Below are 12,464 nucleotides of genomic sequence, written 5' to 3' on the forward strand. Positions count from 1 at the left end.
TTGGTTAATTTCCAGAGTTCTGAAAACATTGGTTCGGACAATTTTTGCTGGTTTTCTGATTGCTTTTATGTAGGAGAGAATTTTTGGAGGTCTTTAATCTGCCGTTGCCACTGACATCCTTCTGACGAGCTTTTAAAATGTGAAAATGTCCTATTATAAGTCATAAATGTGTTCTGATTAACCAGGTCACTTGTATCCAGGGGAATCTTAGACCAGTTAATTAGGAATTGAAATTGTTAGGGGAGGGAAGGACCCATCAGTGGGCTATAGGAAGAAGTCCAGGGAGCAGTAGGAAGAAAATAGTATCCAGAGATGGACGGTGGGTGTGTGTCCAGGCAGGAATGCAGTTTGGAGCCGTGGTCAGAGGGCAGCAGGACCCGTGCTGAGAGTCCCAGGTGTGTGTATGTGCCCGTCTTTATCCACCTTGATTCTTGGGGCCTCAGCCCTGGGGAACTCTCAGTTCTGACCTAATGCTTGCCCAGAGAGGAAATGAAGGTAGTTAATGCCTGGGTTCTCTGCAAGTCAGCTCCTAATTGCTGGTTTCCAGTCTGGAAGGTCCTTTCTGTATTTCAGGTCTTTCACAGTCATAACAATCATTCAGCTGCTTACAGAATTTAACTACTCATCCTGAGCTCAAAGATCTTCTACTTCTGTGAGTGTGGAAGATGTTTCCCCTCTTAAATCCTCACCAGAATACGCTTGCTGGTTTCCTACAATAAGCCTTCTTGCAGTTCTGAACCACGGGACTGTCGTCCCCTGACGCCATGTTGGTTGGTAGCAATGGCAAGTGGAGATAGTGGTGGGTCCGGACACGATGGCAGGTGTTTGGCAGGAGCTGAGAAACACCAGCCTGAATCTGTTCATTCTCACAGGGTCAGTGGGGTCTCTCGATGTCTATGATGTTTCCCTCCTTGATTTGCCTTTTTGTTACTCTGTGACCTTGTGCAAGTCATTCACGTACAACTCAAGGCCTCAGCTGTGGAGTGAAAGGGTGGGGCTGATCCTCTAAGGACCTCAAACAGTGAAAGCATATTTATTTTTTATTTGAGGGGACAGCGTCCCCCAGCCCGGGTAGCCCTTCTTCTTCCTTCTTGCATCCAATTTTTCATAAATCTAACCTGTATTCACAGTCTCAACTTCCTTACATCCCTTTCTCTTCTCAGTTCCTTAAAATCAGCTTTCTTCCTCTAAAAATATGACTCTCACCCAGGGCATCAATAATCTTTTTGTATGCAACTCCCATGACCCTTCTCTGTGCTTATCTTTCCCAAGCCTTTCAGCAATGAACATTCTGGAACAGTTTGTCCTTCCTCCTATACTTCCTCCTTGTCACTTTCACCATCCTCTTGCTGAGAGAGCAGAGAAGAGGCCAGTATGACTGGGTGCAAGTAGGCAGAAGAGAGGTGGTAGAGGACGTGTATCTATCAGCCTCCTGGATGTCTCCCTCGAGGTCCCACAAGCACTTTCACATAGCAGGGCCACAGCTAAAGGCATAATATTCCTGCTGAAATCAACTCGTCCTCCCATATTTCCAGTTACCTTTGGGATTCCCCACCTGAGACACGGACGGGAGCCCCACCTGCTCCCTCACCTCCACCCTTCCAGGTCCACCTCCTGAACATCTCTCTAATCTGCCATTTTCACTTCTTGCGTAGTGTCTTGTGTATCATCACTTTTGCCTGGAGTGTTACATCTACCCAACACCCTGTCCACCCATCCTAGGAACCCCAGAGCAGTCTCTCTGAAATCCACACCCATCTGAACATCTTCCCGTTCTGGCTAAGACCATTAAGATTTCCAATGTAAGGTCCAAACTCTGTTCTACAGCTCCAACCACTCAGGCCAGGGCACTTTCCCAACTATGAGCCCTCCAGCGATGGTGAAGAATGACAAGGCATCTTGTGCAGAGAAAGGACAGTTTTATTTGGTGACGAACATGGAATGTGACATATGCCTGGTGGGAAAGAAGGGGAAGCAGTTTCCTTGGCGAGGAGGCTGCTCTGGTTTCCAAACATGCCCGTGTCATGGTCCAGGACACGGGCCAGCCTTCTGTGAGCCCTCAGGTGCTGGGCAGGGCGTGGATCGAGCAGCAGGAAATGGTTCTGTTGGGACAAGACCCCAGCCGGAATGGAGACTCGAAGTCCCTGAGTCTTGCTGGTATTGGCCCATCATCAAACCCCCCCCTCCAGAGGGTGGGGAGGAGGCTGAGACCCTAAGGCTGGGGTGATCTTGTCCCTGAGGCCCGGGGTCAGGGGGCTCCTTGTGCGTGTACTTGAGTGAGTGTGTGTCTGTGTGTCCATTTGTGCGTGGCGCGTTTGCATGTGTGTGTACATGTGTGCGTGTGCTGACATGAGAGTGTGTGCCTCTGTGTGTCTGTCTGAGTGACCATGTGTGTGTCCGGGCATTTGTGTGTGTGTGTGTGTGCACGTATCCATGACCATGTGTGTTTCTCTTTGTAGCTGTGTTGCGGTGCCGCCTGTGTCTCTCCACCTCTGTCAGCATTTCTGTGGACTTCTCTGTGCATCTTGGTGTATGTCTATGTGGCTGTTTGTCTCTCTCTTTGGATGTCACTGTCCCAAGCCCCCTGCTGCCCCCACCAGGAGAAGAACAGCCAGCTCCCAAATCCTGCAGAGTGGGTTGCAATACTCACTCAGCTCAGCACAGGCCAGGTCCCTTCCCGGAAGGCTGAGACTTTGATTCCAGCCCATACATCAGTGCGTCTGGAAAATGAAGAAACAATAACCACAGACCAGAGTGAAGGAGCCCAGGGACCTCCACAGTCCTCTGGAGGCCTGGGACTAGGGAATGGGAACTCTGAGATCCAACCACGCTCAGGCAGGGCTTGGAGGGGACCGTACCGCCTCCACCAACCAGCCCAGCTGTTCTCAGTGTCAGGGCTGATGTGGGGAGATATAGTCTATGCCTCAACAGGATCTGGAGAATTCAAGGCAAAGAAGAAATCTGAAATGGGGAGAGTTGAGGCTGGAGGGACCTAGCCGTCCCACGTGTGCAGGGACAGAGCTCCCTGGGGGAAATCCCTGCTCCTGCAGTGGGGAGGGAGGGCTTGGAAGCAGGTACTTACTGACGGTGGAATGTACTAGAGTGGCGTCCAAGTGATCGAGAGCCTCAATGACCAGAGGGCACACCTGACCCAGGGGCAGAGAGGAGAGTTAGGCAAAGTGGCACCTTAGGGAGAGCCTGGCAGCAACAGCATCCCCAGTATGCATTCTCTGGGGACATCGTCCATCATTTTTCTGTATCTGAGAGTGTCTGATTCGAAGCAGTCCCACAGATGAATGTTCACACATCCACACTGGGTGGAAGGAGGAACTGAAGGCATGGGTGAGGTGCCCAGTCACGCAGTGAACTGTTGTTCGCTGTGTGATCTGGCACCTGTTTCTGAATACGGTGGACAACACTGGGAGGGGTGAGTTTCTGGTTATAGGAGGCATCGAAGCATAGGCTGGGTGGGCCTGGTCTGCAGCCATAGTGGGGGTGGCCTGGGAGCTTCTTGGGGCAGGAGCCCGTCTGTTTCAGCTGTAGTGTGGACACACACAGGGCCTGGCCCAGAGCAGAAACCAATCAATACATTTTGAAGGATGAAAGGAAGAAACGTGGACAGATGGGTCAATGGACAGATAGACGGATGGATGGAATTTACTTATTAAACTGAGAGGCTCAGAAAAGCTCACCCCAGGGGCTTCTTTTAGCCTGAGAAGCTCTAAGAGCCAAAGGTCAGGAGCCCCCTCTTGTACTCACTTACCTTGCCCTGCACCAGCCCAGGAAGGACATTATTCAAGATCCCAGTGATGTTGTCAATAAGGCTTTCACTGGGGAGGGCGCCCGACCTGAAAGAGAAAAGCCACGGGCAGTGCAGGGGCCTGAGGCTGGTAGGGAGAAGCACTTGTATGAGCCCACTGCAGACTCAGCACCGAGGAATGGAACCTGGCCTCGTGCCTCCACACCCACACGATCCACAACAAGGGGCACATCCAAAGGGAGCGATACACGGCACAGCAGCGCACATACCAGGTACGTGTAGAATAAACCCACAGTTCCAGGACACAGTAGGTGTTCAATAAGGCTTTGTAGAACCCATAAATGAATGAACAGTGCTTAGTATGTAGTTGTCATGAGGACTCAATGAGATGATACGTGTGATGCACAGCACATGTGTTCAGTAAACGTGAGCCATGATGGGGGCGACTCCTGTATATTATACCTGCCCCCATCTCCCTTGCAGCAGCAACTGAAATAGTAGCCCAGGTAGGCTCCATAGCTATTTTACCCTTTACTGGCACAAAGCACGTCACATCTATTATTTTAGAGGATTCTGTCGATAATGCCAAAGGAGCTCCGTATTGCAGTTATCTGAGAAAGCTGAGACCCAGGTTGGGGAAGCACTGTTCAAGTTCACACAGGAAGCCCTCCATCTCTTGCCACACCCCTCAGGTAGATGGGGCTTGAACTCAGATTTCTTGTTGCCTAATCCAGCACAGAATTGGTCAGCCTGGCCTAAGAAGGGATAAGTGACCATTTACCTATTCATCCGTGCTTCCATGCATCCATCCATCCATCCGCCTATCCATCTTCTCACCCTTCCACCCTCCCACTCATCCATTCTCCCATTGTTCTATCTTCCCAACCATCCATCCATCATCCCATCCTATTGTTTCTGGACAGGAGTAGCCACCCCTCTGGCCTCACCCGTCAAGCAGGGAGATTTGCAGGCTGCCAGGGGAGAAAGTGCAGTTGCAATGGACGATGTAGAACTTCTCCTGTTCATCTTTCACAGCTAAGAGTTCTGAAGTGATGTTTAGCTTCACAGCCAGCTTCAATGGACTTCCAACCAAGGGCCTGCAGAGAAGACACTCTGTTGCAGCTGGTCTCACCACATCCCAAGGCAGAGGAGGCTTTTCTCCTTGACAGAAATGCCAGCCATCTTGCCCACAGCTGTACTCATCTCATTTCCCAGCAGAGGAAACCAAGGCTCACAGAGGTTAAATGAGTTTCCCAAGTGACTGAAGGTCACTCAGCATGGCAGCAAATGAGCTGAAGTTGGAGGCTCAGTTCTGTTAGACAGACTCCAACACCTTTTTTCTTTTTGACTACCCAAGATCATCAGGGTCTCCTCTGGTGAGCCATCCTCCCATTCCCCCTTGGGACTCACTCACATTTTCACACTGAGGACCATGGCCAGAGGGATGGTGACACAGAGACGATGGCCATCAGGGCTCTTCAGGAGGACAAGTTCCAGCAGCTGGGGATCAGTGGTCTTCAAACTGCCCAGGGAGCAACATTGGGGGGAGAAACATTAACTCCTCTAGTTCTAAATCTAGAAACCACACCTAACTCCACCTTACCCATCCCAGAGTGGGAGCTACCCATGAGGTGGGATGGAGGAGATAGGAGGGGAGTCTTGCAGCAAAAGCCACATGGGTTTCGAGTCTCACATCAATTTTTCCCAAACTCTGCCCTGGGTCAGATCCAGACACACACATGGCCCTCTCCTCATCTCAAGTCTATAAGGTATTCCAGGATAGAGACTGTGTCTGGGTTATATTTTCATCCTGTATGCCAGCTCAGAGCCTTACAAAGAAAGGGCCCACTCTATATTGGTTGACTTTGTAGACTGATGAGCAGGGGCGTAGATGGATATGTGGGTGGATGCATGGAAGAGTAAGTGGTTAGATGGAGGGAGGATGGACAAATAGATGGATGGATGGGTAAGTGGCTATTGGAGTCTGGGCAATTGGAGTAAGTCCTTCACGAACATTTATGGTAGGAATCACTCATCCTGCCAAGTTCTTCCATGGCAGGTCAATCAACAATGTTTTTCATGGAGAAGGAGAAGCAGGAAGTCGGGGAGAATGGAGAGAGGGTGGAAGTAAGTCTCTTCTCTGAGCCAGCCACTGAGCCAGGTGATCTACATCTTTTCAGTCCTCCCAACAGTTTTTCTCTGTGGGTACCATAATCTTCGTTTTACAGATGGAGAAACCAAGCCCAGAGAGACTGAGTGCCTTGCCCCAGGTCACCCAGCAAAAATCAAACTCAAGCCTATCTATCTGTCTTCTAGTCAGGGGCAAGCTCCTGGGTGGGTAGGAATCATGGGAATATCCCTGACCCAGTCCTATGGAGGACCTAGGCTTTGCCAGCTCACTGGCATCAAACTTTCTACTATTGCTCCTTGCTTAGAGAGCTCTGAGGTGGCTCCTGGATTGTTCATCTTGGATTGCTCCACGGACATCACATAATGATGTCACTGAGGAGAGTAGCTTACACTTTCTTGCTTACATCAAAGGCCACAGTGTTCTAAGGTATTTCACAGGTGAGGAGAACAAAATTACTATCATATAGTGGAAAAGACCTTGGCTTTGGACTTAAGTCAGTTAGAGTTAGAACCCTCACTCTGCATCACTCCTGTGGTGTGATCACAGGCACCTTCCTGTGCCTCGGTTTTTCCATCTGTAAACTAGGGATTATTAAATTGACCTCAGAGGACTATGGTGAGGATTATAGATGATGCTGGGGACTAAGGACGCGCTTTAGGACTGGGGGCAATTGCTAGTTCAAGAGGGCTGGTGTTCCCTGCCAGACTGTGAGGCAGGTCTCAACCTGAGTCCTGGCCTCATGTTCAGATCACCCCCCCACCCCCTTCAGGGCCACTGCCTGGGGCTGTTAGATCTCCAACAGGGGTTCTCCGGTGGGGTCCAAGGCCCTATTTTAGGGCTACTCACTCAACGATGTTGTTCAGGAGAGGAGTCGGTAAGGGCACTTTCCCAAGTAGGCCCCCCCGCTGGCGACTGGGAGAGTTCCCTCCAGTCTTCAGGATGTCCAAGAGCGGAAGGTTTTCGAGAGTGTCCAATAGATCCTCGGCGAGCAGGGCATTGCTGAGAGCTGGAAATGGGTATGGGGCCCTTGGGGGTCAGATCTGACAATTATGGGTCCTAAGTCCTTGCCCCCTTTTATCTCTCTTCCCAACCAACCACACACACACACACACACACACACACACACACACACACACACACACACACAGAGACATACACTCACACCCCTGAAGGAGGTTATCACAGACTCTCACTTACCACTTGTCAAGCTTCCAGCAAGATCTGTGGGACTCAAGGCCAGGGATGGAGTCACAGGCAAGGGCAGTGTCTGGTCCGGGGGCAAGGTCAGGGCTTCCAGCAGGACCATGGTCTGGGCCAGCAGCCCACAGAAGACAACAAGGCGCCCAGTTTGAAACATCTTCTCATTCAGTATCTGTGGAAAGAATGACAGGTCCACTGTGGCACGACTACAAGAGAGGAACCCATCCACCACCTGCCCCTGTCCCTGCACACCAGGGAGTGAATAGCAATAACTAACGCGTTTCCTCTGAGCCAGGCTTTGGGTTGAGTCCTCCACACTCAGGCAGTGGAGGGGCGGGGGGCGGAATGGGCAGATCTCACCTGGCTTCTCAGGCGTCCCAGCAGATGTCTTGGTCTCCTCTTCCCTGCTGGCTACTGCTGAGGAGGCAGCCTCTTTTATAGTGTGGGAATCCGGAAACGAGCAGTTGAATGATGGGTTTCGAGATAACTCAGAATTCTGCAATCTGGTGGTGTCTTTCAAAGTAAGACACCAAAGTAATAATTGCTCTCCAAAGTAAATAATTGCCGATCATATTAGTAGGTGGGACAGTTAAGCCGTTTGATTGACAAGTTAAACAGAGGAAAACTTGAGATGGGGATGTTACTCAAGACTTCATGGTTTCACGTGTGGGACTGAGGCTGGGGACCCATGCTCTGAGGTGGCCTGAAGATCACATTTGGAAACACTGGGAGAGGCAGCCGGTGGAGCCCAGGAAGGGACCTCAATCTCATATCCAGGCCTTTTCCATTCCTGGTCCAATTATTCTTCTCCAGTTGGAGGGCTCTTGTTCCCAAAATGTCAAAAAAGAGTCAAACTCTCTCTGATTTCCCTACATCTGGGGCACCCCTCAGTTCCAGGGCAGGGGTGTCCTGGTTTCTGAATCCTAATTGCGTGACAGTCACATGCTGGGGGCTACACATCCTCACAGAACCCTGGAGGGAGGGGTTGCTGTTCCTCCTTTGCAGAGGAGAAAACTGAGACCCAGTGGGGACAGGTGCCCAAGGACACAGAGAGGATGGGGCAGAGTTAGTGAGACAGGCTGGGACCTGGGACCTGGGACTCTTTGCTGCAGTGCTTGCACCTGGACAAGTGTCTCCTCAAGCAACAAAATACAAACAAACTATAAGGGACTAAACATTACCGCGTGCATGGGCAGGTGGGGCAAATTATGGACAACAAGATACAAAAGGACCTAAAACCCATCTGCCACTTCTGAAGAGCCAGGAGCACAAACAGAGTACTGCGCATGCCCCCTGAACTCAACACCACCAGAGGGTGGGCAAACTACGTAAGAAACCCCTCTAGCCTGATCCCTGGACGCACCCCTACCCTCACCCCATAGAAGGAACCAGCTTGCCCTGCCTCCGGGGGGGTGAGCAAGGGAACCTGTTACTAGTTTTCACTCCCCCCTGCTGCAGCAGGGACCCCCATAAAGGCTTGCCTGAATTTCTTGTCTGGCCTCTAGTCAATTTCTGTTGATTAAGGAAGGCCAAAAACCCTGGTCAGCATCATTAGGACTCAACCCATTGGATAATAATAACAATAAAAACAGTGTCAACAGCTAATGCTTGCCAAGCTCTTGCTGAATGCCAGGTGCGGCATCGTTTTTCACCTCCAGCCCCTCACAACCCTGTGTGGGATGGGAACGAGTACGTCCATTCTACAAGGGGGAAACTGAGACTCGTAGTGTGAGGTGACGCGTCCAGAGTCTCACAGTGGGCATGGGGCCTAGGCATTCACGCTCTAGTCCTTTCTCTTAATCACTGGGCTGAGAGACGAGGATGCCTTGGGCACGCTCTGACCGTTTTGCATCCCCATGTCTGTGAATGTCATGCCTCCCACTTTTATAACCTGGAAAATGCTTTCCAGTTTCCCAGGCCTGAGGGATTGTGTGACATCCCGGTCTGTACCCTTACCCTTTCTTCTTCCCTTCCCCAAATGAAGTAATGAGGCATTTGTTACCACCACTTGGGCCTTTGGAGTCTATTTTACAGGTGAAAAAAAGAGGCACAGGGAGGTCCAGGTCCTAGTCCAGCGAGAGCATATTATAAGCAAAAGCGGAGAGAGAAGGGCGAAATGCACATTTATGGACTACCTACTCTGTGCCAGGTGCTTTCCATACTTGAACTTCATCTTTGTCATGAGTGCTTGATATTGTTGAACCTCAAATGTCAGATAAGGAGACTAAGGTTCAGAGAAGGTGATTACTTCCCAGGGATACACAGCGAGTGAGTGGTGTCAGAATTCTCCCCTGTGTCTGATGCCCCTGTAATCAGTGAGCCACGCTGCCTTCCCCTCATGTCAGACCTTCACTGGAGCTGCTCCCACTTCCTGTGAGAGTCTGGCCGATGCCTCCAAGGGGCTGGGCCATGGCCTTGAACTCAATCATCTATTCAAGCACTCACCAGACTCTTCCCACAGCTTGTATGTTGTCAGTCATCCTCAAAGGGGTCCCCTTTTATGTTACCTTGGTACAACTCTTGTGGTTTGGGTCAGGTTGCCACTCTTTTGGGGGGAAATGGAAGCAGATAAGCCAAAGAGTGGATTCAAGTTGTTACTGGACAGCTAACAGCTGCTGGTTTGAAGCTAGGAGGCTGCATTTGTGTTACGGCAGAAAGGGGATGGATATGGGTGCATATTGCCCTGGTTCAAATCCTGTGACCCTGGGCAAGTCCCTCCAAACCTTTGAACTTCAGTTTCCTCATCTGTAAAATGGGAGGATAATATCTACCTCACAGGGCTGTGGGGGATAATGTCTGGGGATGGGGTATGAACTTCAGTTCCTAAACTCATGTGTCTACATTTTTTTTTTGAAGATTTTTTTTGATGTGGACCATTTTCTAAAGTCTTTATTGAATTTGTTACAATATTGCTTATATTTTATGTTTTGTTTTTTTGGCCGCAAGGCCTCTGGGATCTTAGCTCCCCAACCAGGGATCGAACCCGCACCCCCTTCATTGAAAGGCAAAGTCTTAACCATTGGACTGCCAGGGAGGTCCCTACATTTTTTTTTTAATACATAATCCCTTCATTTATTTATTTATTTGCTTATTGGCTGCGCCATGCCATGCAGCATGTGGGATGGTTCCCTGACCAGGGATCTAACCTGGGCCTCCGCAGTGAAAACTCTGAATCCTAACCACTAGGCCACCAGCGAACTCCCCTACATACTTTTTTTCTAACGTATGTATAGTTTAGCATTTCACATGCCATTTTGCTGAGTAACAAAAACTTCCCCATTTCCCCCTGGGATTTTATTTCTGTTCCAGGGGCTTTATTTGTGCCAAGGCATCTGAAGAAGGCTGTCCTGTCCCTGTTTTGACTGGAAATATAGAAGCAGCCATATGCCATCTGACCCCTTGATGCCAAGATGCTGTGCTTCCCTCCCGTCCAAAAGGCCCCTTCGAATTTAGTCTTTACTTTTTTTTTTTGCGGTACGCGTGCCTCTCACTGTTGTGGCCTCTCCCGTTGCGGAGCACAGGCTCCGGATGCGCAGGCTCAGTGGCCATGGCTCACGGGCCCAGCTGCTCCGCGGCATGTGGGATCTTCCCGGACCGGGGCACGAACCCGTGTCCCCGGCATCGGCAGGCGGACTCTCAACCCCTGCGCCACCAGGGAAGCCCTAGCCTTTACTTTTTACTGGACACCCTTGCTGGACACCCAAAATTGTTCTGTGTCTCGATGCCTTGGGTCTCAGGCAGGATCCCGGGGGACTGCCACAGCCCATCTGCCTGGAACTACTGAGACCTTCCAGTTAACTTTCTCTCCCTGGGGTCCTGCCACCTCTCCTGGTTCTGGAAGGGAATGTGGACACAGAACCCCTCTGTTCTGGAATCCTGCACGTTGACTTGGGGTTTCTGTTGTCCTCCTCCCACGTCAAGGTTTGCCTGGGGAGAAGAAGGCCATGAGATACTTCTCAGAACCCACTAGAACTATTTTCTCTTCAATTTCTCTTTGACCCTCACACTCCACCAACCCAACATGGGAAATTTTCTAGTCCTGGGGTCAGGAAACCTTGCTTCAATTCATCATGTATATGCTATTCTTAATGTCTCCTATGCCCCAAATTTTGAAATTGAAAAACCCAGGCTTTAGGAATTCCCTGACAGTTCAGTGGTTAGGATTCAGCACTTTCACTGCCGTGGCCTGGGTTCAATCCCTGGTGGGGGAACTAAGATACTGTAAGCCGCCGGGTACGGCCGATAAAAAAGGGAGAGAGAGTGAAAAGAGAAATAGTATCTTATACCTAAAACAAACAAACAAACAAAACAACTCAGTCTTTAAAAAAATTTAACCTACAGTAAAATTGACCTTTTTTGGGTGTATAATTCAATGAGTTTAACACATGAATAGTTGGTTTTTTTTGTTTTTTGTTTTTGCGGTACGCGGGCCTCTCACTGTTGTGGCCTCTCCCTTTGAGGAGCACAGGCTCCGGACGTGCAGGCTCAGTGGCCATGGCTCACGGGCCCAGCCACTCTGCGGCATGTGGGATCCTCCCGGATCGGGGCACGAACCCGTGTCCCCTGCATCGGCAGGCAGACTCTCAACCGCTGCGCCACCAGGAAAGCCCACATGAATAGTTTTATGTAGCCACAATAATACAATAATACAGAACAGTTCCATCACCCCCAAAATACGCTCAGGCTGCCCTTTCATAGTTACCCCCTCCCTCTTCCCCTGCAACTGGCAACCACTGATCTGTTCTCTGTCACTGCTGTTTTGTCAGAGACCCAGGCTTTGTAGACTCAAAAGCCTCCTCTCTGCTTCTGCTGAAGTTGCCCTTCCTTGAAACACAGGTACTGTTTGTTCCAGTGCCCTGAGCAGGGCAAGGGTCATGGGGCATCAGGAAGCATGGACGGACACCCAGCTAACATTTCAAGACCGTGTTTTCCGCATTGGCGATGTCAATGCCTCCCCAACGTGTTTGTCAGAAACTGGAGGTCATGCCCTTTTCTTCCTACGTATCAGATTGTGACTGTGTTTGGGAGCCTTTACTGGTGTCATTTTGCGAATCAAGGGATCCATTTTTATGTACTGAATTGAACTATGGTTTAAAATAGACTGAAAATGTAATGTTTCCCCTCTAATAAGTGGTTACTGTAAAGAAGAATGGGTTAGTTACAGATCGAATAAGGAAGCTACCTCTTCTCTGTATATCCAGTGTTTGTGGTTCTCTGTATATCCGTTTTATATTATTGCTAATGAACATGTGTTCACTGGTGAAAAATCGAGAAAATACAGATGAACTAAAAGGAAAAATTAACATCTAGAGTCCTGCCACTTCCCTTTTTATTTTAATAAATATCTGTCCAGTCCGGTCAAAAAAACCATGA

General features: G+C 49.9%; 1 protein-coding gene across 1 annotated transcript; it reads right to left on the reverse strand.

The window, feature by feature from the left end:
• Positions 1–2,917: 2,917 nt before the first annotated feature.
• On the reverse strand, positions 2,918–7,248 carry BPIFA1 (BPI fold containing family A member 1; the record flags this gene model as incomplete). The annotated part of the gene is made up of 7 exons (XM_079944615.1): positions 2,918–2,961; positions 3,083–3,146; positions 3,764–3,848; positions 4,708–4,857; positions 5,175–5,282; positions 6,738–6,897; positions 7,089–7,248. The coding sequence occupies 7 exons, from the start codon at positions 7,246–7,248 to the stop codon at positions 2,918–2,920; spliced, it is 771 nt and encodes a 256-aa protein (XP_079800741.1).
• Positions 7,249–12,464: the final 5,216 nt, after the last annotated feature.

This window comes from Stenella coeruleoalba (genome assembly GCF_951394435.1).
Source record: "Stenella coeruleoalba genome assembly, chromosome: 15".
Lineage (NCBI taxonomy): Eukaryota > Metazoa > Chordata > Mammalia > Artiodactyla > Delphinidae > Stenella > Stenella coeruleoalba.